This window comes from Pteropus alecto, unplaced genomic scaffold (assembly GCF_000325575.1).
Source record: "Pteropus alecto unplaced genomic scaffold, ASM32557v1 scaffold8, whole genome shotgun sequence".
Lineage (NCBI taxonomy): Eukaryota > Metazoa > Chordata > Mammalia > Chiroptera > Pteropodidae > Pteropus > Pteropus alecto.
Window position 1 is genome coordinate 16,975,654 of NW_006494609.1, and position 27,500 is coordinate 17,003,153.

Here is a 27,500-nt window from a genome sequence, read left to right on the forward strand (position 1 = left end):
TGCTGAGTGGTGTTGTGTCCTTCTTGTTTCTGAGTGAGTATCCTAGAAAAGGAACATGTCCCAAAGAATAGCGTAATTGGGGCAAAAAGGAACAGCTCCTGTTGTAGACAGGGTGATTGTTCCTTGTGCCTTCCAGTTGAAAGTTGTAGGCTTTGAATTCTAGGAAGCTTACTTTATCAAAAAATATATGTATACACGTGTATATAACGTTAATTAAACATTTATTTTAAAATTACACATACCCTATCGAATAGCAATAAAGTGAATTTTATACTGTTGACTTAAACCTACGCTGATTATTTTGGGGTTCCTTCCATTCAGTGGTAGGTAGCACAGATTCACACGTATTTGGTTTACGTATATTGACTGCGACCAAAGTCAGCAGGAGATAAGAGCCGGGTGCACAGCACCCAAGAGGTTCCCAGGCGGGAAGCTCAGGCCCCTGCTCTACTGTCGGCTGTGTCTGCTCTCCTCCATGTCTCTCTTGCCTGGTGCGCGACCTTTGCCAGGCGCTCCTCTCGCTTTTCCTCCAATGTGCGTTTAAGGAGACTACGCGTAATTCCACCTCTGCTCACGGCCCTTTGCCACATCACTTTGCCATCGTAATTACCAAGAGGAGCCGTGTTGCCAGGACTAGCAGAAGCGGATATTTATGCAGTTGGTGTCAGATGGACCTTCTGCTTCCTTTGGGCAAACTGCTACTATACACTTGGCTCGTTTCACTCATGTGGCCTAAAAAACGTGGAGACTCTGCAATGTCCCCTCCTTTTATTTTCTGAGCTCTTCCTCTATCATGGTGGCTCTCAGAGTATTGTCTACAGACTGGCAGCATCAGCACCACCTGGGAGCTTGTTAGAAATCAAGTTCTCGGGCCTCGCCAAGATCTGCTGGCCCAAGATCCTGTAGCTGGGGCCCGTCTCTAACAAGTGCTCCAGGGCGATTTTGGTGCATGATAAAGGCTGAGAACCACTCTAGCATTATGTGCTTAACAACCTGTGTACATTTTCTTGAAATCTCTGACAATATATTTCTACTAAGCTTAATGTATAGGTTGGAAATATGGAATTTCCATTGTTGTAGGTCAATAATTGTCTAGTGCTCGCAATGTCATGTGGTTCAACTAATAGTTACTTTGTCTACACCATGATTTCTTAGACATTTTCTTGTCGAATCATTGATATGTGTTTTTTGTGGGCAGCTGCACCATGCATTGTAGGATTTTTAGCAGCATCCCTCGAGTCTGCCTACTAGATTACAGTAGCATATCCCAAGCTGCGATACTCAACAATGGCTTCTGTCTGACATTATTCTGGTTGGGGGGCGTGGGGGGTGGGGAGCACTCCCGGCCGAGAGCCACTGGCTTCCCCTTCTGAGCAGCAGGATTAGGTTGTAGATATATTTTATGATGGGCCACTATTCAACCCACTACAAGTAGTATTTTTATATGCAACTTTAATTTCCCTTTTTTGATCTCCCCCTCTTGGCATGGGTCCCTTATTTCAGTCCTTTCTCCTTTTCTTCTTGATTTTGTCTTTTAAAGTTATTCACGTAGAGAGTGGTGAGTATAGTGGATGATTGTGTTGACCTGTATTTCACAGGCTACTGTACTGCAGAGAAAAAGCCTTTCTTCACAGCAGGCATCTTCATTTAGAATCAGAATATGCTTCTTAGTAACAGAACTTATAAGACTCTGAAGCAAATAAATATAATACTTAAACTTTTGAAACCATGTTAAGGTCTTAAATATAATGACAAATAGTTCCATTTGAAGAGCTAAGTAAAAATAATTTTAATTAAGATAAATAAATATTATGGCATCAGTAATTAACATTTAAATTGGTATCAGTTAAGCATAGATAGAATTTTCCTCTGAGAGGGTACCACATTCACTATCATCATCTTTCTCTATATAGTTTCAAGTATTTACACAATGTATGTGGCTTAGCTTATGTTTTAAAAACAAAGACTTTTTTGCATGGAAATGGATTTTCGGAAGAATCTGAACACCTTTTCTAAGGGATTTAAACCACTAGAGTATCACTGAGATTACTTTTGCTGAAGTTTTGGTGACCTAATGAACATTATGTCAAAAAGGTACTCTATTAATGTATGTTTAAGGTGTTTCTGGCAATTCATAGTCGGTCTAGTGTGACAGGTAATTTCATGCATCAGAAGCGAGTCGTATGATTCTCCTGTAGTTGATTTTGTTGCTGCCCCTGCTGCCGTTATGATTATTAATATTTTAATATAATGAAATTTTACCATTCATATTTTCTTGTAAAGTACGGCAAATTGGCAGGTTACGGAAAAAATGAGTTAGAATTTTAAAGTAAGTAATAATAGTCTTAAGACTTTTAGACCTAAGATATATATGTAGAGAATCCTCTTTTAGCGTAAACATAATTAATGTCTTCATGTATTTGTTGTAAGATTTAGTTAAAGAAATTTCAGTTCTGGTTTGATTTTTATAGCTAAGTGATATGTTTAAAGTTCAAAACTTTGTCAAAGTCTGAGTGTTTATCATTAAAAGCAGTCAGTATTCAAATCAGTCCCTACTTTTTATAATCATAAACCAGAATACAACTTATAATGACAAATTTTAAATTTGTGTTTTCTTTGTAAGTGCTGGTCAAGATATCCAGGGAACAAGTGTGATTGCAAATCTTCCATTTTTGATGCGACAGAATCCTGCAGAGACACTTCGGAGAGTCTTGCCAAAAGTTAGAGTAAGTTGGTGCGAAATAAGATTTAAATTTACCTTTTTTCCCCCCAGTAGCATGTTGTCATTGTCAGGAGAAAATTTCAGAGCTTTTGATGGCTGATCTTTTGTACTTAATCATTGAGTGGAGGAAGTATTATGATACACATTTTGAATTATGATGGAAAAAGGGAAATTAGCTGATGCAAATGGAGAAATCCAGATCTTAAGTTGTAAAGATTTCTTTAGTCATTTTCTGAGTAGAGACATTTTAACAAAGTTAGCTTTCAGTAGTTCAAAAAAGATTTTAATCTCACATTCATAGCTATCTTATTTGGTATTCTGTTGACTTAAATCTATATTAATAGTATTCTATAACATCGATAGTATAATTTAACTGATAACTACTAATGATGACCCAGTGGTGACTTCTACAGAATCATTAAATAAAAATTGAATTGTGGCCATCAGAATTTTAGTTTTATATTCATATTATTGCTTCCTAAATTCTTCAGAATTAGTTTTTCCTGCTATGCACAAAAATATTTGGTCTACTATAACATCCTTTCCTCTATTTAATACTTATTGATAACATATGATATTAAATATTTAAGACACAACATTTATTATTTGTACATATGTGCAAAGTGTTTTTCTTTGTAAGAACTTGAATGGACAAATGGGAACAGGGAGGTTACATATTAATGGGGATTGTGTTTGCTAATAGTGAGTTTTATATACTTCGCTTTGGCTCTCTGGTTATAACTTTTTAATATTTTTTAAAATTTGTTTATACATATTTAAATACTGTAATTATTAGTGTGTCCTTGGGTTTTATTTTTAGGCACATATAGCATGGTTGGTTACAGTTACCGTGATTTAGATCAGTGGTGTTCCATGTTATTTTTACAAGATGCTCACGTTTCTATGCAAGCAATGTGACTTTTTTTTTACTAGTTAAAATGATGAATAGAGATGTTTATTTTAGCATTGCATATGATTCAAAAGTGAATCAAGCTTTTTCCTACCTATTTTTCCCAGATTCATGTCATAATTTCAATGGAATTGAGTCTACGCAGTCCCTTTTACATTCAACTCCAGTGACAGTAACTGACCTATGCTTGTTAGCATGACACCTGGAAGTGCCAGTTAAACAATGGTAGACAGGAACAGGTGGCTAGGTCCTCTTGACTGAAGAGTTATCGTACATAAGCAAATTAAATTTAAAGCTAAAAATCCTGAACATGCTATACACTGTGTCGAGCAGGCTAAATCTGGCCCACGGCATACTGAATGTCTAAAGCTTCATAAAGTAAAAATAAAAGTTGAAGGATATAGAGTAGTGACCTTTAGAGATCTCTAAGTTATTTTGAAAAAAGCCTATGCTAATGAAGTTACAATAAAATCAATTAAATAATAAGTTCCCCACAATCTTAATTTCATGGGATTCTGTAAAGAATATTATATACTCATATGTAGAGTATATTTATACAAAGAATCAAATGTATTTGCTGAAACTATATAACTGAGTTAAAGATATGATTTTAAGGAGCTTTTAAAGTAACAAAAATTAATCCATAATATAGAAGATTAACTGAATAAATGGATAAAGAAAATTATAATAATGAATATGTACTAAGAAAACCTTTACTTATTGCTGAATGATTTCATTCATTTCTTGAGTTAATCAACAAGCAGCCATTTACTTAGGACTCTCATTTATCTTGCCCTGTACAAAAAAAGATACAGAAAGGGTAGCAGACAGTCCCAGATTAGATTCTACGTCTGGAAGGCCTAGAGACGAGGGAGAAAAATTAAAGAACAAGTACAGGAGAGTACTTCCATGTGTGATTCTGACTTTATATAAAAATGCTGAAGAAGTAAATGCTAGAAAAGATTTAATGGGGGCAATAATAATTACTTTTATAGAGGGTTTATTATAAAATATAGGCAACTAAACATTTAAGCAACCCCATGTCAAATTATACAACCTGTGTTTATGTACAGATCATTTTAAATCATGGTATTTGTATATTAAGATTTATTGGTATGCATAGTTAGCATCTTCTTCAAATCTGCCTTGCTTCTGTGAATGGTTACTTTCAAGTGATAAAACCATAATATAAATCACACATAGCCACTTTATTTACTTTTGCCATGGCCATAATTTTTAATTTTATAAAAAAGCAATCCTGTAATATAAGTGAGCATTTAGTAATAATGGCATTCTCATTCACTCATAAATATTTACTCAGTACCTCCCGTGCACCAGGCACTGTTGTAAGCACTGAGAAAATAAGAGGTGAACAAAACTGAGAACTTGCCCTCAAGGAGGTGACAGTCCAGAGTGGGGAAAGAGACATAAAACAAGTGAGTGACAAGAACAGGGTAGTGACAGGGGGTACCTACTGTGCATTGGGAGGGCAAGGAAAGCCTCCTGGAGGAGCTGGAAACTTAAGGGGTAGGAGGAAGCAGACATGTGTAGTCGGGAATGAGTGGTCCAGGCAGAGAGCAAGAGAGAGTCCCTAAGACGAAAGAGCTTGGTGGAATTGAATGAGGCAGGTATAGTTGGAATCCAGTGGGTCAGGGTAGGATGTCACTTAAAGAGACGTGAGCGTTGTGATCAGCAACAGAGAGCACGCGAGAGTTGTTTTTTCTTACGAGGGTCAAAAACTACTGAAGGATTTAAGCACAGCACTGACTTATCCCCTTTACATTTACAGTGACTTTTGATAATTATGTGTAGAGTGGATAAGAGTGAGAGAATCAGGATGCTATAGCACTAGTCCTCATGATATTTGAGGGTGGCTTGGATCAGAACAGCTGATTCAGACAGTAGAGAGTAGTGGATGTATCTGAGATACATTTATCAAGGTAGAATGAACAGAACTTCATAAAGAATGGGATGCGGGGAGTGAGAGCTGATTTCCAGATTTCTGGCTTGAGCATCCAGATGGTTCTGCTGGTTTTAGGTATCTTGGTTGATAACGTTTATTAAATCCATAGGGAAAAATAGTTTGAGTACTTAACAATTACTAATCATCCTATGAGTGATTTACTTTTAGAGAATTTAAAGATATGAACAGTAAGTATTTATGTAAGAAGCTAACTATTCCCAAGCTTCTTACCACATTTATAATAGTAATATAAGCAGCTTTTAGAACTCACCCTTTACCTTATCTTTACCTTAAAGAACTTCATATAAAGTGATGATAGCGATTTTTCTGGCTTTAGGCATTATAAAAGCTCACCAGTGATATTTTTATTTTAATTTTTTGTTTTGTTACATTTGTGTTTCATCCTTACAATAATATATTTACTGAAAAATGGTTTTTAAAATTGGTTGTTATTTTCACTGTTTTAGAGATGAAGGGATTTAAAATTAAAAATAAAATGGTAGAAACAGAGTCAGAATTAGAACTGGGCTAATCCATACATAGTATTTCTATAATTTACTTTCTAAATTTTATCTGTCATGGACAATGAATGATAATGCAGTTAGATAAATAATCTCAAAATTAAATTTAAATAAGAATTCAGAAAGTAAATTCAATTTAAATTCCCTAGATATGGAGACATTTTTAAATATAGTTATCGTAATATAATCATGTTATATGATTTAATCCTAGGGTATCTTTTGAAAAAGAAATAAACGTTTTCTGTTTTTATTAAGTTTGAATTCTTTTCTACAGTGAACTAAATTGAAATCTTACATGTTAGATTTCAATATTTGACTTGAACTTGTAGTTATCTAGAAATGAAAGAATTTGATTGTCAAGACACATTTCTAGAATACTGAGGTGGTTCTTTATAAAATTTAAGATGGTAATGATATAATTACACCATGTAATATTGGTCACTCCTTTGTAACGAAGTGCAAAAATTGTCTCTACCTGTTGAGTTATTGAATCCTGTTAATTGTTTTTTCATTTATTTTAGAAACCAAAATATATGGCATAAAATTATATAATAGGTAATGTGCAATGTCAGAAACAGATAAAAATAACTGTAGCAACAATCATTGAGGTCTTACTATTTGTCAGGCACTGTAGTCTGTCAAACGTATTATGAATTTTTCATCTATTCCAATGCTCATGGCAGTTCTATAAGGGTCACTTGATAGAGGAAGAAGCAGCTTGATTGAGTAACTTGCCCCAAGTCACAAAGCTAGCAAGTGGTATGATTAGTTTGAACAGGAAATCTGACTCCCAAGTCCTCCCTTTTTACTGCTATAAATCTCTTTATTAGCCGATCATGATTGTAACAGATTTATAATGTATAACTTTACTTCTCAAGCCTAGTCATCTCTCGTCTGGGTCCTACAGCAGTCTCCTCACTGGACCTATTGCTTCTACTTTGCCCCCTAGAGCCCTCTCTGCCAGAGTGATCTTTCATTTATTTATATGAGAACAATCTACAGATTTTTTTTTGGACAAACAAAACTGTATGTATTTAAAGTGCACAGCACAATGCTTCCATGTTTGTGTACCTTGGGAAGTGATTGCCACGATCACGTTAATACTCCCGTCATCTCACATAGTTACCATTTTTGTTCTTTAGAGAGATCTTATAAAAATATCTGTCATATCTTTTTCTTCATGAAAATTTCTTAAGTGTTGTGGTAGGCAGAATTATGGCCTCCCCAAGATATCAAGCCCTAATCCCTGGAACCTATAAATGTTACCTTATTTGCAAAAAGTGTTTTTGCAGATGTGGTTAAGGATCTTGAGATGAGGAGATTATCCTGGGTTAGTTGGTTAGGCCCTACATGCCACGTATCTTATAAGAGAAGAGCAGAGGTAAATTTGATGCAGACACAGAGGAGAAGGCCACGCAAAGATGAAGACAGAGATTGGAGCGATGCAGCCACAAGCCAAGGAAGCCAGCAACTACTATAAACCAGAAGAAGCAAAGGACAGATCCTATCCTAGCGTGTCTGGAGTGGGTGTGACCTTGCCAACACTTTGATTTTGGCTGAGTGATACTGATTTAGGATTTATGGCCTCTAGAACTTGAGAGAATAAATTTCTGTTGTTTTCATCCACTCAGTTTGTTGTAATTTATTTCTTGCAGCCACAGGAAACTAAGACAAGTAACTTCCCATTTCAGATAAACGAAGACTCCTTGCTGTGTCCTTAAGTGACCCTATTTAGCTTTCTCATCACCTGCCATTCTTTCCCTTGTCTCCATAAGGGCAGAATCTTTGTCATTCTGGTTTATCACTATATCCCCAGAACCTAGAACAGTGCGTGGCAAGTTATAGGCACTCAAAAATAATTTTTAAATGAACACTGATTAAACTTAATATTCTGAGAAAGTAACTGTACACCTGAAAGGCCAATGACACATTAGCCTCATCCACTGATGTCATTCTTGGATGAGAAGTAAAAAAAGGGTATCAGTGGAGTGATATAATGCTGATTTATTTTCCTAGAGAAACCTTTTTTGGGGGGAGCGGGAGAAAGATACACAATAGGGAAAGGATAAAAGATGTAATTAATCAATATGCAATTTGATCATTTGCACTCAGTAGATGCAGTCTACCAATCTGATTCCGAAAAGATTCATTAGTTCTACTTTTATTAATTTTGTATTACTTTATTTTCATTTATGGAAATAATAGAAAAATATGTTTCTCCCAATGTGATTTTTTCATTAGAGTATTTCATATCTACTGAATATAGGTAGCTTTTTAAAAAAAAAATCTTAATTTCAAATATTTCTAGAAAAATTTACGGTGTAAATAAAGATATTTGTGAATAAAAAGCTTAATTTTACTTACTCTTTAAGTCTATTTCAAGTGGCATAGATACGTGGATAAACAAGAATAACGCGATAAACAATTACTGTTGGCCAGGACTGTGCTTAATGCTTTAGACATATCTTTTTAAACTTCTTATAACAATTCCATTTGATGTATTTATTTTCATTTTAGAGTTGAGGAAATCTAAACCTAAAAAATTCAGTTGTCAACTATGAATAATTTTGTTGGGAGGTTTCTAGGAAGTATGAAGTTATATATGATTTCTTCCTAGAGTTCACCAAGAAAAAAAGAAATGATCTTAACTAAAGGAATTAAATAGCATAAGCAGATGATACAAATTGCTTTTTCCTTTTGTTTGCAGCTCAGAAATAAAAGTACCTGTCTTCTTCACTGTAGGCGATGTTTTCTGAGATAAGTTAGAAGTCATGAAAAAAGCAAAAGCATTTTGTGAAAGAAACACGTTTATACATAATGCTCCAGACGCCCTACAGGTCATACAAAGCCCACAATGGACAATAGTGCTCTCTTGACAAACTTGAGCATTTGGGGACACGATGTGAAGGAGGGTGAGGAAGGAAGTGAAATAGTCCCTATGATATAAGTTGATGGAAAATAATCATCAGGGTCAGAATTGACCTTTCTAGGAGGATTTATGGGCTAAGCAGCATAAAGTTATGTAACTGTATTTTTCTAGTTTACTAAGAAAAGAAAAAGTACTAACCAAAGGGATTAGAGAGCATGAATGGATGATACAAATTACTCTTTCTAATGTGGTTTACAGCTTTTAAAAAAGTACACTGACCACAATGCTTTTTGAAAATAATGTCTGTGTTATGTTTTTTTCTTTTTTATGTATATCTATTTGTGTTTAAGGACAAAATAGATTAACACCCTTAATTATTTTACATTAGATTCAATAGAAACATTTATGGAGTATAGTTTTTCTGGGCATATATAAAATGTTATATTTGTTGATATTCCTAATAGACCTAAAAATATTGTCTTTCAGTAAATTCTAGTGGAGACCAGTGTTTTCACATATGTTTCTTAGTCATTGGATCATTTATTTTTAACCTGCTTGCGATAAAAATGAACTGGAACTTTTGAAATTCTTAATTCCAAAATCTTTTATCTCTGTGAAAATGGGACCACTGTTACTACTTGAATATTGTTTCTGACTTTAGGCATTTGAGTGCTACAAAGGATCATTTATAGATATTTTTGTTTACAATCCTTGCAAAATTATAAAACAAATAAGGTATTTACATACTCCACTGTAATAAAGGTCTATAATGTTTGCTTTAAAACTTTATGGATTACCTAAACTCCTGAAGTGTGGTGAACTAAATATCCTAGAAAAATTTATCAAATCAAAATATGTAGAAACTCTAGATAAAGTACAATAAAGAGTCTTCTTTTAAATGCACAGTTAAGCTTATAAGAGAGTAAGGAATACTCGGGGCCCAAAAACAAAGCAGCCAGTTCCACTTCTACTTAGGATGCAGGAATGAGCAAGAAAACATCACTCCTATTTTAACAATAGTGGGTTATTCACAAAATCCATATAACTTTTCTTGAGTTTATCAGAGGTGGTTACCAGGCAACCAAGTAAACTGAATTCAAAAGAGCAACAGCTCCTCTGAGGAAAGAGGGGACACAGGGACACTGACTTTTGATAGAGTATAGGAGGAGGAAGTGGCCACCACGTAAGTTTGTTAGGAAAAAAATCAGCTAAAATTGTTACAGGTTTTTAAAAGGTTACTGGGGGCTAGCATATCAGTTTAGAATAACTTGGAGCTCCAGACACAAGGGAACTTTGTGGTCACTTGCAAGCCCTTTCCCACAGGCCTCCTTGCCTTGGGGGCCAGGGCAAGAGACTGGAGAGGGTCCCCCTTGCCGATGCTGGTGTGGTGATCTTGGCTGCTGCTGCGGGCAGGAACACATCACTGCCCACTTCCTCAGAGCGACATGCACGGACATATAGGGAGTTTCAGCAGAGAGATGGAAACTGTCAAACTCAAATGAAAATACTAGAAATAAAAATGATATCAGAGGTGAAGTATTCTTTCATTGGGCTTAGCCACAGTTTGGGCACAGCTGGGGAAAGAATCTATGTATATGAAGGTAGCAATTATCTAAACTGAAACACAAAGATAACAGAGTAAAAAAAATAGAAGAGTGTAGCCAAATGGCTTTGAGACAGTGTAAAGTGATCTCATGTAAGTGCAGTTGGAGTCTCAGAATGAGAAAACAGGGGAGAAGAACTATTTGAGGAAATAATGGCCAAGACTTTTCTGAAATTAATGAATGGCAATAAACCAAAGATACAAGAAGCTCAGAGGACCCCAAGCAGGATAAAGACACATACTCAGCACCCCCCACCACACCCCTGGGTACATCATAATCAAACTGCTTAAAATAAAAAAAAAAATACGAGGCAATCTTGGTAGCAACCGGGAGTAAAAGAAAGATTACATACAGAGTAACAAAGGTGAGAATAAAGCAGACTTCTGGTCAGAAACTGTGCAGACCAGAGGACAGTGGGATGTCATATTAGAAGTACTAAAAGCAAAACAAACAAACAAACAAACAAACAAAAAGAATCAATAAGAGATCTATATCCAGTGAATATATATCTTTCAAGGAAAAGGCTGAAGACTTTATTTTTTTTAGATAAACAGAAATTGAAAAGATTTTTTTTTTTTTTTTGTACCAGACTTATACTGTAAGAAATGGTAAGGGAAGTTCTTTAGGCAGAAATAGTGTGATATCAGATGGATATTGGATTTATGTGAAGAAATGAAGAAATGATAAAAATTAGGGTAAATGTAAACAAAATAATAATTCTACACAAATCCTTCCAGAAAATAGAGGAGGAAGTAAGAACGTCACAAGTTATTCTATGAGGCCAACATTACCCTGATACCCAAATGAGACACAAACATTACCAAAAACAAACAAAACAATCAAACGAAAACTAGATGCATATCCCTCATGAGCTTCAATGCAAATATCTTCTGAAAAACAGCAAATAAAATTCAGTAGTATATAAAAAGGATACTATATCATGACCAATTGGAGTTTATCTTGGGATTTGGGGTTGGTTCAAAATTCAAAAATGAATCAATATAAGTCATATCAACAAAGTGAAAAACAAACAAACCACCATCTGGTTATCTCAGTAGATTTAGGAAAAACGTCAGCAAACCAGGGATAGACAGGAGCTTTCTCTCAAAAACCTACAGGTAACATCATATTTACAGGTAAAAGACTGAATGCTTTCCCTCAAGATCAAGAACAAGCCAAGAGTGTCTGCTCTTACCGTGTCTGCTCTTAACATTTTGTTTAGCACTACTGGACGTTCTAGTTAGGCAGTAAGGCAACGAAAAGAAATGAAAGATATGCACATTGCAGAGAAGGGAAAAAAATCCGGGTTTTGTTCAGAGAATCTACAAAAGAATAATACTGGAACTACTAAGTGAATATAGAATGGTTGCAGGACACAAGATCAATATACAACTCAAATGTATTTCTATACACTAACCACAAACAATTGGAAACTGAAGTTTTTCTTACACTATCACAATAGCATTAAATATGTAATACTTAGGGTCAATCTGATAAATGATATATAAGATCTGTATACTGAAAACTATGGAACATTGTTGAGAGAAATAATATGAGAACTAAGCCAGTGGAAAGATATACCATGTTCATGGATCAGAAGACTCAATATTGTTATCAGTTATTCTGTATCAATCTATCTATTTAATGTAAAATGATCGTAATTCTAGTAGGTTAAGTATTTGTTTGGTAGGAAATGACAAGCTATGTCTAAAGTTCATATTATAATACAAAGATCCAGAATAGCTACAATAACTTGGAAAAAGAGAAAGTTGGAGGACTTTTACTACTTAATTTTGAGACATACTATCCAGCTACAGCAATTAAGACTATGTGATATTGGTATAAAGACTGATCAATGGGACATATATAGAGGAAAAAAATAAATACACATACACATTGCTAATTGATTCCAACACAGGTGCAAAGGTGTGTCAGTGTAGAGAAGATAGTCTTTTCACCAAACAGTGCTGGGTCAGTTGAGAAAAAAAAGTCCATGCCTTGTACCGTATAGAAAAATGAACTCAAAATAGGTCATAAGCCTTAATGTGAAAAATGAAAGTTGTTGAAACTTCCAGAAGAAAACATGAGAGAAAATCTTCATGACCTTGGGTTAGGGAAAGTTTTCTTACATATGACACTAAAAGCATGATCCATGGAGGAAAATTTAATACATTTGACTTCACGTAATTTAAAGCTTCTACTCTTCAGAAGACACTGTCATGAGAATTAAAAGACAAGTCACAGAAGGAGAGGAAATATTTATAAATAATATATTTGCTAAAAGAAATGTATTCAGAATATATAAAGAGCTCTCAAAAATCAATAAGAAGACAGATGTAAAGTACAGCATAGGAAATATAGTCAATAATATTGTAATAACTCTGTAGTGTCAGGTGGTACTACCCTTAACCTGGGGGGCAGGGTGCATCATCTCCTAAGTTGTATAAATATTTAACTGCTGTGTTGTATTATTTTCATAATATAATATTGAATGTCAACTGTAATTGAAAAAAAGTAATAAAAATAAGACCACCCGATTTTTAAAAACTGGCAAAAATTTGGATATTTCACCAAACACAATTTGTGAATCACCAGTAAGCGTAAGAAAAGATGTTCAGCATGTTTAGTTGTTAGATAAATGCAAATAAATCTATATAGACCCATTAGAATATCTGTACTAAAAAAATGACCGTTACCTTTTCAGACATTTTTCAAATTTGCTTCTGCCTAGTCTTCTCTCTGGTCCCCTTCTAGGACTCCAATTTCACGTATGTTAGGCCTTTTCATAGTATCTCTGTCTTTTCTATCTTTTTCTCTTTGTGATTCTTTCCGGTTATTGATTTCGATTATTATCTTTTTCTAGTCTAGAATTTCTGTTTAGCTCTTTTAAAAATCTGCCACATCCTTTTTTTTATATCTTAGAGTTTTCTGTCGAAATTTTCAATTGTGTCTTTTATTCTCTTGAAATGGGCACGTATCGGATAACACCAACACCTGGAGCACCTTTTGGTGCACTTCTGTTTTCTGTCGCTTCTTTTGGTTCTTATTCACGTTATCTTATTTCTTCACGTGCCTGGATGTTTGTGATTGTGGGTTCGATCTTGGATTCGATAAGTTATTTATAGAAATAGTTTGAGGCCCAGGGTGATATCTTCTCTAGAAAGGAATATATTTTCTTCTGCCAGTCATTTAACTGCACTAGCAATAAGTCTCGATCCAGTTTTAGGTATTGGATGATTTGAAGCAAGGCCACTCTCCCTGCAAAGGTCAGTCGGCTTCAGGATTACACTTATCGTATCCCAGGGGGCTTCCCAGGGCCTCTGCAAGGCTGTCAGAAAAGTCTCTCAAGCTCTGGGCCTCTCAGGAGCCTTTTCTAGAATCAACAAATGGCTCCAGGGGAAAAAACAGGCTCCAAATTACATGCTCATCTTTTTGTAATTCTGTTGTCTATTAGATTTTGAATGGGTAATTTTTCTAGTCATGGGTAATCTAGGATGGATAATTTTTTATTTTCGGATAGATAACCTTGTTTTCATATGTCTTTATGCAGATGATTTTTAATATTTTTTCCAGCTTTTTAAATTATCCTCATCGGGAGAGCTGATTAGAATGACCTAATCTGCCATTACAGAAAGAGGAAGTCTCCTTTCCTTTTTATTTTTTTCCTTCTTGATTTAACATCAGAACAATATTAACCCAAAATGTTTCCGTGTGTACACCTGCGTACACCCTCTTCAGCACACCCTGTCATCACCCTTACCTCACATGGACTGATCGATTGTTTTCTAATGATGTGTTAAGAGTAGTTCAGACCTTAAATATTCTGCCTAAACACTCGTGATGAATCTCTATGTTGAAACTTTGAGTTTTTCAGCACCCTTATTTTGTTGGGGTGAAATTATGTTTATAGCAGCAGATCTCCACTATCGGTCTTTGCTTTCTCTGTGGGCAATCTCACCCATGCCCAAACCTTTAAATATCATCTCCATAAATTCTGTCGAGTCTATGTTAATTCTCTTATTTATGGCAGACCTTTTCAGAGTATCAGATCTGTAAATACAGTTCCATGTTTGTAATCGCTATTGGATATCTCAAAGGCATCACAAAGTTAACGAGTCCAAAATTGAGCTTCTGCCATTTCCCCTTGACACCTGGGCTTCCTCCAGTGTCCCCTTTCCTAATGGGTTACCCATATGGTTTTCAAGCCAGGATTTTGGGAATCATCCTTGGTACCATCTGTTCTTTCATTATTCGCTTATATAATCCAACCACACTACCTCCAACCACCCTAGTCTAAGCTACTATGAGGGTTTGCTCGGATATGTTTAACAGCTTCCCAAGCGATCCTCACCCACTACCTCCCTCCCACCCACCCCATCCTACCTCACTCCTTTCTGATTCATTTTCATCTTTATAATCAGTATGATATTTCGAAGCATTTAAGACTACAATTTCAATATTCTCCTGCTTAATGCATCTCAGGCCCTACATAATTGGGGCTCTGTCTGTTTCACTAGCCTCAGCCCCTCCTCTCACCGTGCTCCAGGCACGCTGACCTCCTTTCGCTTCCTGATTCCACCGTGCTCCTTCTTACTTCTCTGTCCTGGGAATTCTCTGTTTCTTACTCTTCTTGCTTTCCTGCCTCTCTTTATTCCAGCTTTTGTCTAGTTATTTCTTTCTCTTCACATGTCGGTGACCCACCTCTCCTCAGAAGAGCAGGTCACCCATTAGATTTCTTATGCCAGCTTGTACTTCTCATCCTCAGCTCTTATCACAGTTTTAATTACAGTATTAACAGGAGCATTGCTAAGTCTCCGGCACTTAGCACAGTGCCTTGAATGTAACTAAAGAAATATTTGTGGAATGTTTAAAGGCACGTAAACAACAGGAGCCCCTCAAAGGTAGGAAAAAGTGTATTTGGCTTTTCTTTGATTTCCCAGAACACTTAGTATGATGCTGTTACTTAATAAATAGCTGTAAATGAAATTAAAAGTATCAGACTTAGATTTTCATTGGGCCATTTTAGAAAAGCTTAGGATAGAAGAGGAAAGCATTGTGTCTGAGTCGAAATAAAGCCCTATTTCTACTTGTTTATAGAAATTTGCCATACTCTCCAATGCTGCTTTTCACTTCCGAAAGCAGTTTATAATTTTTTCAAAAAAGTATTTAAATAAATATGGCTACAATGGATCATTTGAAACGGTTACTTATAGCTCTTGTATCAAGTAAGTCGATATTTTTTTTGATAACCACATCTTTTCTTTATAACATTTTAAATCGCTTTTTATTTACATTTTAAGCCTAAATCATGAAATTACATGATTCTAATTTATTATATGTAAAAACGACTCGGCAGAGTAGTCCAGCTAGAAGGTCGGTTTGAAAACCATTGTCTCGAAATGTGTTTATTTGCTTTGGCGTTGCCATGATTTTGCACGCGAGGGTGCTTCACTGCACACTTCCGGGGGTCATGTGATAGTCACTGCCACTTTCTTCATGGAAAGAGACCTTTGGGATGTTTTTATGTGTACCTCCTCATGAACCTTGCTAATCACTGAAATACAAGAAGGGCAAAGCGCATCCCTTTTGTTCCTGTTTACTGTCTCCATTGTATTCTCTTTTTTTCTCTCTCAGTTTGATTTTCGGTGCTCTCAACTCCCTTTATTTGATTGGGGAACGTGGCAGTCAGTGATGGGGAAAAGAATGAGGGATCGTAGTTCTCTGTTAAAGGCATCTTAGAGCTGGCATGTTCCAATTACTCAAAATTAACTCAAGTTTGAAGTCTTTTATAAATATAATTTTTAGTGAAAAGAGCTATTCACTGTTATTGTTAGTTACTAAAAATGTCACATGTATGATCCTCAAAACCCCAGATATTTTATGTCCTAGAACTTCAATATTTTAATATTTAAATCCCCGTTATTTAACTTCAAAATAATCAGTAATGTTATCTCTAAAAAAAGTGTATAAAGATACTTTGAAATTTTAGGGCTCTGTTACCTGTAACTAGCACCAGTTATGGTAAATGTGTTTACCAGTTTTATTCAGTAAGTTTACTTTCCAAATGTGTGAATTCAAAGTATTTGCTCTTTTGGAATAAGCCAATGATTTATTTACTATTTCTCTATGTTGTGTATTGTAAAGAGAAATCTCTTCTTGATACATATAATGTGAGTTTATCCGAGATGCAACAGTTTCCCTCTCTGCAAGGCCTGTATTACACTGTTTTGCAAAATGCTTTCTTACACCATTGTTGCTAACTGAAGAATGATTTTAAACGCAGAAGTGTCTAGTACATTTTCCTTCCTTGAATGGGAATCGTTTTCTAAATGTGGAAATATACCATTAACTCATTTATCAAATGTCTCATTTCATTTTGGAGGGATTCAAGTTGGAATGCCAGCGTACAGTAGTGTGTAAGAGGAAGGGTAACTGGCATGAAGGCATGCACTTAAGCAATAGAGGAATTTACTTTTCAGTGTCTTCCAAGGTCCATGAGGATGCATACTTATTTACCCAGAGAGTATGGATCTCACTATGTTTGTCCAGGAGGTGTGACTCTGTGGAGGAGAATACTTATAGGTAAGTATCAATCTCTTATTGTATTATGTTTCAGAAAAAAATATGTTTAGAAATCAATTGATTTTTAGCAGTGATAAAATCTCTTAGTCTGTGCTGGTTTCTTAACAGTGGACAGTCCCAGATGTTGAAGTCAGCACAACAAGAGAAAAACCCAAATCCCGATAAGACTTGAGGATTTTTCGAAAATTAAATGCAAAATAGTTGGGGCCCATGTTGCTGCGGGCGTGAAGACTAAGTAACAGTAAGAAGATGTGCCGTTGGAGAGCTTCTCATGTCCTTCTTTTGCATAAAGTTTGCACACGTACAAAACCCAGGACTTTAATGGCTTTTTAAGAGAGGGCAGAATTACACCTCTTGGAACTTAAAACAGCAGACTCACGTGAACCGGAACGTGCACTGTGGCCCTCACGATTTATTTTAATATTTCTTCTCAAAGTACTTTCTGTTTCTAAATAAAAACCGTGCCTTCTGAAACCTGTAAGTGATGTATACTGGCCACATCAAACCTTTTAAAAGCGTTTTCCAAATCCAAAATTGTTAGCGTGGAACCAATGTTTGTTTGGGAAACAGTAAAACAGGGGCATGTGGGCGGGCTTATTTCAGAGACCAATTGCTGCTTCTGCTTTATGCTTTATTATTTCTTCTCTTTTTCTTTTAGCCAAGAACTTTTAAGCTACATAATTGATTATTGCTTGAAAAAAGTTGTAAAATAATGTTTGTACATGTGATACAAAAGTTTAAAACAAACCAAAACAAAAACCAGCTACTGTACTGTGTTTTCTGGGAATTAACCATCCCACATAAACATATGCCACAGTAAGCCACTGCCAGCTCTCCCACCAACCACAGGAAGGCTTAGGATTGGTTTAGGTCATGCCTTAATAAACGATGAATTGGAAATGCAGGGCCTGTGAGGAAGAATTCATTGCTTAGATCTGGCATCAGGCAGGGTTGTCTTAGAGTTGCCAAGTACTCGCTCCCTGGCCTTCGGCAAAATACTTGAGGGCTCTCGGTCTGTTTCATCTATTGTAGAATGACTCGTATCATCTCCTAGCACAATGACTGGCAGTGGCCCCCACCATGCTGAATCTAGGAGTCCGGTACATGGTCTAAATCCTGGTGACAGAGATACTGGAGTAGAAGATGGCAGGAACGTCACCTTATTGACATGAGAGAAAGAGGATTGAGAATACATTTCTGCATGATCCATTTTTGCTTTGCCTTGTGTCTGATTCTACCAAACCCTAACCTATAGGACTCACGTCAAAATCTCTTGAAGCCACTTTTAGGAGATGTGGAAAGTGTGCGTGAAGGGAGAAAGCGTCAAGAGCAGAAAGTGTGGGTGAAAGAATAAGAGATTCAGTCAGTCATCCAGCCATTATACCGAATGCCCACTGTGTGCTAGGAGTAGGGGATACGGTAGTGAACAAAACAGACAAAAATTTTTGCAATCATGAAGCCTATGTTATAGATGTGGGAGATAGACCATAAATAAATTGATATGTTGGATGATGGAGATAATAAGTCTGTACAGGGAGTGATGAGAGCTGGGGCAAGGGAGTGGCTTTCAGTTGAAAATAGGATCATGTGGAAATCTGGGAAATGGGGGAATTGGGAACAGATCTTGTAAGCCATGGAAAGGAGTCTGAGTTTTTCTTTGAGCGGGATATGAAGCCATTGGAGACTTTTGAGCAGAGAAGTGACACGATCTGACTCCTAAGCGTCTCTCTGCCATACAGAGGGGCAGTGATGGAATCAGGGACTAGATAACAGGTGATTGGAATAATTCAGGCTGGAAATGATGGTTTTTGGATCAAGGTGGTAGTGGTGGAGGTGATAAGTTGTCAGATTCTGGATCAGAACGGGTCGGTCACTTGACTGTGGTGGTGAGGCACTAGGAGGAGTTGAGGATGACCTCAGCGTTTTTGGGCTGACAGCCAGAAGGGCAGGGTTGTCAGCTACTGTTTACTGAGACGAAAATGAGAGGAGGAGTAGGTTTGGGGAAGAGATCATTTCAGGTGGGGACAAGGTGAGATTCCTACCAGAGAGCCGAGTGTAGAGAGGAGACAGTTGGATGTACAATGGTCATTATTTAAAGCTCAATTTGCACAAGTTGGGAAGTCATCAAAGTTCTGTTTAAATGATTTAAATTTCTAAGGAGACGGTATTATAATTCACATTATGTATATTAGGAAATGATGTAGAAAGATTAATTTTCTTAAGATCACAGATATGAAGCTTTGTTTTATAGCTACAAGTTCCACATCGATTAAACAAATAATACTTATAGTTACCTTCACATTACACACACCCTCTCTTCTAGAGAAGTATAGGTGATATCTTTGATGAGGATTGTATGAAAGGTGTTTTTTTTTACTTTTTGATGTGTCGAAATCTAATATTCTCATGTAGGCTTTAACTTTGAATATACATTAAAATTTTTTAAAATGGTGATTGTAGATGGCTATGAATATAATTAATTTAAAAAAACATTCTTATATTTAAAAATTCCTTCTTTTATAAGCAGTTTACTTTGTGGTAATATATGTTCTTGTCAGTTGTTGAAAGGGGGAAATTCATTTGCACAATCTTAAGTTTATTTCTTTTATGTCGTAAAATGCATGATGTTTATATTTTGAAGCAGAAATACAAGTAATGAAAAACACATGTAATTGAGCTTTGACATTATTATTTTCTAGGTATGATGGTACACTGTACAATACAAATAGCATAATGGAAGTTGAAATCTATCAAAAATAACTATTCTATTTAAAGATTTATGTACTTTTATAACTTTCATTCAATAAAGCAATGGAATGTTATTTTATTTCATAAATTCCTAAGACAGTTAAATTTTATATGGTCTAATAACTTACGTGATAAGGAGCAGATTAACATAGTTTTCTTAAATTAAGACATAAGAAGAAGTACATATTCTTAAAAGTCATATGCAGTGATTTACGGGCTATGACTATGTTTACTTTCTATGACCTTGGATTTTTAAAAATTATAATTTCCGGTCTCTCATCTATGTAATAGCAAACTCTTTCTGATTCTACAGGAAGTCCTGCACGTTGCAGGAGTGGAAATGCAGTTAACGGCCGCCGTATCGTTTTTGACCATTCTGCAGGAAGAATCAGTGTCAATTCATACATATGCCCACTCCTTCCTGCAAGTCATTCTGTTACATCTGGAGCACAGGGATGCAGGTCAGGGGCCTGGCGTGCTTAATTATATACTTATTTACTGTTTCTTGAATGTGGCCATGATGTTCTTTGAACCTTTTTTTAGCCTGATGAGTATAACTGAATGAGGCCATGCTGTCCAAGAGTTGATCATTAGTCTGACTAAAAATAGCCATGGCTGTATCTTACAAAACCTGAAAAATTCAGCATCTTTGAAAGCTGAAGACCCATTAGTTCACCTTATGATTTACACTTTCTTCTTCGATTTTTTTTAACTTTACATTTGTGTTATAATATTGTACAGCAAAAAAGTATACAATTTAGGTTAAAGATATCCACTAATATTATTTTTAATGATGTAAATGTTTTCTAGATGTTGGCTAAGATAGAGAAACTTTTTCTACTAGTAATAAAAATTACTCCACTTTATCGTTAAATACTACTGAACTATTAATTGCTGAGTCGAAACTAAATTTGTGAGACTTTTCTTGTGTTTTATTTTTGTGTGTCTGTCAGATTGTAAGTGAGACATTTAATTTGGCATATTTTATCTGTGTGAATCAGGTGTCAGCAACGCATGGCTGGAAACTCTTCTGTCTGTGATAGAAGTATTACCCAAAGAAACTCTAAGGCATGAGGTAATACTCTTTTTTCTTCCTTCCTTCTTCTTCCTTCCTTCCTTCTTCCTTTCTTTACAAGTAAGTGAAGTTTTGCTTTTTGTTTTTGATAAAAATGGCATTTTAAAAAAGAATAAAGTTATTTCCCACTCATAAGGCAACATATATTCATTATAGAAAATTTGAGTAGTACAGGAAATAGTAGAAAGAAAAATCATGGTTCTGTTCTTAGCCACTTTCAACATTCTACTATAATTTCATTTCAGGTTTTTTCCCTATGTATGATTGCTTTTGGCCTTATTAGTGATCATATTGAATTTATATATGGTTGTTTTTACAGTTAGCATTATTTTCCTGTTAGTTTAAACTTGGTAGTAGCTACAAAATACTTTGCTTGCTTGTTAGACATTTAAGCCTATTTTCAGTATTTTATTATCAAAATAAGGCATTAATGAAGATCCTTGTAGAGCTTTTCTTGTTTTCCAGAAAATTTCTTTAAGTATAGCTTCCAAAAATGTGGAATTACTAGGTCAGAGGGCATAAAGATTCTTGAGGGTGTTGATTAGCAATATATGAAAATGCCTGCATCCTTGGACTTTTATCAGGAATAGTGTTCCAATTTAATCTGATGATGATCCCAAAATGGAATTGCATTTTAATCGGAACTTTAAAAAATTATTATGCTGTTGAATATTTTCTCATATACTCTATTAACATCAGTTCTATTTATTCGTTTGGAATTGTCTGACCATATCCTTTGATCAGTATTTATATGTGCTTTTTATCTATCTAGGTTGCCAATCCTTTGTTTGTTGCAAATATTGTTACTAATTTCTTGTTTGCTTTTTTATTTGCAATGTTTAATATACCCTTCTCTAAAAGTTTTAGTAAATTAAGATGAGAGAATGGGAAAATTGGAAAAGAAATTTATTCTCTAATGAAAAGGTTTTTCATCCTGTGAACATTATCCCTATACATATTTCTTTCCAAACATGTCTTCGGTGAAGTGTTGTCTGTGAATTTCATCAAGTGTCTTTGTTCTTTCTTTGCCCTCATGCAATTTATGGTCCTACTGCAATGCTAAAATGCTTGCTCAGAAATACTTGCAGTTATAAGGATGTTTGTATACTCGATGCCAAACATTTAGATGATTTCACGTATTTAAATGTTGAACGTAGTGTCGACATGTGTTATTTATATTTTTGAAGGGTGATATGTAGTAGATACAGTTTTTACTCTGGAACACCATGTGGTATTTAACGTGTGATTTTTAAGATTTTAAATATGCATTTTATTTCATATATTTCACCTTTAAATTATATTTGTTAGTATGCATCCAGGAATTTTGGTTATTTTATTGAGAGGAATAAAACCCTTTTGTTAGAGTCATAGAATTTTAGAACTTAGAGGGCTCTTAGTACGACATATTCTAATTTCCATTTTCAGTAGATGAGAAACCGTGGGATGAGAAATAGCAAGATGAGTTGGACAATTTAAAGAACTGAGACCAGAATTAGGACTTGATCTTCATAGTTCTTTACAGTGTATTATACTGTTGAGCTTTTGAGTGCCCAGCAGATGTGTGATACAGTATTGGACCTGGGTCGTTGTATTCAAATGACAGAGTGACTTAATAGAATCTATGCGAGGCTATAATCTATGATGTTTTGCACCCCTTTAGGATAAATATAAAAATCTACATGGGATAAAAATAAATTTCAGGGCAGCTGGTAATTAATTTTCTTTTTTCTTTTGAAAACATGTTTCACAATTATACTTTATGTGCATACAGATTATTACAGAATTCGCCATAGCTTAAATTCAATCTCTTTTTTGCCCAATTGATTTTTACTACATAATTTATCATCATCTTTATCATATGTATGTAATTACCTGGAAGACAGACAAGGTGATCCAGGTCGAACAACTATGCACCTCAAATGCTAATTCAGACTCTTTAAAAACACTTAGAACTCTAAAATAGTCTTTGGAGAAAATAGCTGACATTAGTGTCAAGAATATATAAAACCTGAAAAAAAAAAGAATATATAAAACGTGATGAATTTGTTCTCTAAATCTTTCTCTTTAGATTTTGAATCCACTTGTTTCCAAGGCACAACTTTCTCAAACAGTCCAGTCTCGTTTCGTTAGTTGTAAAATTTTAGGAAAATTAACCAACAAATTTGATGCCCATACGTGAGTATTTGTATTAACTTTTTGTCTACTTTATTCAATTGATTTAAAATGTATAATAACTGTGTGACCAACAATTATATTAAGTTCATATTATTCCATATTGCATACAAATTTAGTTCTTCTAATTTTATAGCATTCTCAGAAGTCTACTTATTCAGATGCATTTCTTCTTGATCTCATGGCTTTTCAAACTCGATAAGATTAACTTTTCTATTTCCTGTCTTAATCTACCTGTCACATATCTACTATAGTTTTGTGGATGAAATGGCATTATCTCATAGACTGCAAAAATTGGTAAACATGACATAAAGATAGGCTTTTTGCTTTCTTCCATTATTGTTATGAATTCATTATTTTGAGTAATGTGTTTTATTTTGAGGTTTTTATGGAGAATGTTTATAATTTGTATGCTCCTCTCTGCTCAGATGATAAATCTCAAAGGAAAGGATGGAATGGTGTATAATTATAACATAAGAGAAAAATATAAAATTGAAGACTATCTTGGTTGATGGTTGCTAGAATCAGATATTCCACTTATTTACAGTTTTTTTCTTAGCTAAGATGTTTAACTGCCAATCCACAATTAACCATTCTTTTAAAAAGACTCATATACATAATTTACAAGTAGCTGATGAAAACATCCAGATGTAATACATATGTTAAAATACATTGTAAACTTTGAAGTTTTAAAGTATATTAGCTATTATTAAGCTAAGATTTTGATGATAATTATTTGAAAATATTAATTATTCCGAAGTGCTCACCCATTTGCATGTTTCTTTCCTCTCTCTCTAAGCATTAAAAGAGAAATACTTCCCTTGGTAAAATCACTCTGTCAAGATGTAGAATATGAAGTTCGATCTTGCATGTGTCGGCAATTAGAAAATATAGCTCAGGGCATTGGGTAAGTATACTTCCAATTTCTTGTGTCGCATTCTTATTTCTGGATAGCAGACATGCGAATCCTCTTTCTGTATTCCATGAAAGCATGCTATTGAAAAGCTAAACTACATATGATCTTTAAGAGTGATCATGATAAGTACCTCCTGATGTGTCTAGATTAAAAGAGGTAAAAATGAAAATGCTTAGCATGGTATGCATTCAATTAATGTTAAGTTCTTTTCTTCTCATCTTAAGTTACTTAGCTGTCATTCCAAATGCCTGGATCCAGGAAGAGAAAATGTCCCAATATGAACCATGCATGCACTCTTATTTACGAGGAATCGATTCCCTAATTTTGATCTCAAAACCAGTTTTGTATGATAGGTCTTCTAAGTCTAGGCTGACTCTGGATCATTGTGGGCCATAATTAATTCAGTCTCGGCCAGATCCGCACTCCTTAACCAGGATCAGAACCTATTAGGAGAATATACTGTTGTCTTTTTGTATCCTATTTTTTTGTCACCTCGTATTTTGCCACTGTTGAAAATGGGCGAGTCATCATGTGTTCATAGTAGTTCTGAAAATTAATTTAGGATTATCGCTTAAGGATTAATTTATAAAAGTAAAACTAGAAAGAATCTACTTAGCTTATGTAAAATGCTTAGAATAGTGCCTGACACATAGAAAACAATAGCCAAGTGTTTACTTCTATTATTATTTTATAAATTTTGACATAAACAACTAATTCCTTAGACTCATCTCTAAAAATAAAATAATATGGGTAAAAAATAAGCAAAATGTTAAAATGTATTGTAGAACTCAAAGGCTAAGTTTATACTTTTCCCAGTAGTACATGAGATGTTTCCTGCACCTTTACCAACAATGCAGATTTATCGTTAAATTTTCTAATTTCATTGGCAAAAGTAGTATTTCACTATTGTTTTTGCACATATCTCGTATTATCCAATAACTATCTGTCTACTTGAGTATATCTCTTGCTGAACTCAGAGCATCTGGAAGACAGGATTGTATCTATTGATTATTTCATCGCCCATATGTAATCCAGCGTTTACTTAAGGCAGCTGCTCATATATATTCATTAAATGAATATATTTCTCTGACAACCAATGAAATTGAACAATGAGGTTGAATACATGGTTATTTGCCACTTATAATTCTTCTTTATGAAGCACATAGTCATTTTCTTTGCCCATATGCCCATTATAAAAGTTGAGGGGAAATAAGACATCATGGCAGACCTACCTGTGTAGGACGCAAATAGTTTCCTCTTTCATTAGTTCCTCTTAGCAAACTGGATTGTAGCAGAGTATTTTTTCAGAAAGTAGGTATGGACTGTATACTGCCTAAGCTAGTAGTATATTTCAGAGAATGTCTTTCTCTTGCCTTCACATGTAAAGTCCACCCTGGGGCAGAATTCTCGGTTATAATTCTTTCAATAAAAACCCTTCTGGCATTTAAGTATGTGGAACAGAAGCCTGAAGACAGCCTGGTCCTATTATATTTGTGGAAGTCCGGTTTTATCAGCTCGATGCTATCGATGCTAGTCATTACAATCTAACCCTCATGATGTCTTCAGGGAGTAAGATACAGGGTCAGGGATAACGAGATGAATGAAATAGGCAAGCTTGCCCAGATGGCCAACCAAAAATTTTGGGGTCTGCCTGTGTAATACAACTCTATCCAGGTGCTGGCTATGATGTGTCATCTGATGGTAGCTGTCTGCTCCAGCTTACATACTGATAAAGATGGTTGGCCAACACAGCAGAACCGCACCAGCATTTCAAGAAACCTCATTTGTTTGCGCCCTTCTCATTGGCCTGATCTAAGGAGACTGGGCCAGAAGAAATACTGAGGGCCCATCCATATCCATATTTCTTTTCACAAGACGAAGTTGCCTCTAGTGTTCTTACTTAGCCTTCCTCTACATGGTTCCCCTTCATCAACAGCCTCCAATCTGACAAAAGACAGAAACATGGACAGAGGATCAACCATCAGTCCCATCGTATCTGAATTCTGCAACCTGCCCCAACAAAGGCAGTCACGGATCTGCTTTGCTGAAGCGGTTTCGAATGGAAAACTGTATTATACTTTGTGGTTTGGTATAAACTAGTCATTAAGATCTCTGTGGGTAACAGTGTTGTGCTGGGGAAACTAGAGTCGATTTAAACAACTTCGCGGTTACTATTAACGTTTCTTGTGTTTCTATCGTGCTTGCCCAACCAGATCTAAAGTTCCTGGAGAGCAGGAACCATATCTTTATGACTTTTCCTAGTCTCTGTAGCATCTAACTTGGGACTCGTTATTAGTGAGTTCTTGCTACAAATTTATTGATTTGTTTTATTTTCTTCCATTGCTTATTGTGCAGGACAGAACTTACAAAAAGTGTGGTGCTCCCTGAATTAATAGAACTCTCCAGGGATGAAGGCAGCAGTGTGCGACTTGCAGCTTTTGAAACTTTGGTTAATCTGCTTGACATATTCGATACAGGTAAATCTTCACATGGACATATCTTTGCTTCTGAAAGCAGTGTTTTCCATAAGTTTTGCATCACTAATAAGGAGTAAAGGTAGATGCAGAACAGAATTTCTTATGTTAAGTGTTATGATGAACGTTCAGCTTTCTCTCCTTCTTATCTCTCTTTTTATGGTCCCTTCGTTGCCCTCTCTGCTGCCCCATTTACCCTCATGGCACGCACTGTTGCTACATATATTCTGTATTTCCCTCTTTTCTTTTCATCAAAATTTGTGTAGGACTAAAAATTTGGCTTGGTTATTAGCCTTTAACTTGGTCAGCTCATTGACCCTAAGAAAGATCTTGATTAGAGAAATGTTTAAATTAGTTTCCTCTCCTTAATATTTTAATGCTAGATATCCCATGGCCCACAGAAGGAGAAATTTGGGATGGGGAATTTGAGTGGGAATGGATAAGGAAGTATTTCTTAGTGTTGCGCAAATCGAATCACAGAGATGATTAGCTGTTCTGCTGAGTCTATGACTAGATTCTTGATGAATGCTGGACTTTAGTTTACGAGGAAACAATAACCATTTTGATAGGATAAAATTTGGAGAGGTAAATGTCAAGTACTTGGATGCAAAACTCTAATTATAGAATTACATTTACTTGGATTAACAGCATCTTACCTGAACTAGGAGAGCCTCTTAAAGATTATTGCAGCATAGATAATAATTATGTATGAATGTTACAGAATAATCATTTAGGCTCTATGAGGAGCCAGAGGAGTAGAAACTGTAATACTTGACGCATGAATAAATGATTGAATCTCCTTGTTCTAATAACGGGGCACCCCCAGGCATCCCAACTAGATACTTGGCATCATCTTCGATGTCTTCCCTATTTCTGCCCCACACTTGGTTATCACCGGTTTGGGCCTAATCTGTGTTCATAAAGGAAGCTAAGTGGAACGTAGC

At 35.4% G+C, this 27,500-nt stretch overlaps 1 protein-coding gene across 3 annotated transcripts in view; it reads left to right on the forward strand.

Moving 5' to 3' along the window:
* Window positions 1-27,500, forward strand: part of PPP4R4 (protein phosphatase 4 regulatory subunit 4) — an 82,439-nt gene that overhangs the window by 21,845 nt on the left and 33,094 nt on the right. For 2 of the 3 annotated variants that reach the window (XM_006925556.2, XM_025042152.1), the window contains exons 3-8: window positions 2,624-2,726; window positions 20,233-20,380; window positions 20,921-20,994; window positions 23,063-23,169; window positions 23,966-24,073; window positions 26,438-26,559. In XM_006925556.2, the coding sequence (XP_006925618.1) occupies window positions 2,624-2,726; window positions 20,233-20,380; window positions 20,921-20,994; window positions 23,063-23,169; window positions 23,966-24,073; window positions 26,438-26,559 (662 nt within the window). Of the gene's footprint in view, window positions 1-2,623; window positions 2,727-17,068; window positions 17,172-20,232; window positions 20,381-20,920; window positions 20,995-23,062; window positions 23,170-23,965; window positions 24,074-26,437; window positions 26,560-27,500 lie in introns of all 3 variants that reach the window. The other variant, XM_025042153.1, reaches the window with a different exon arrangement.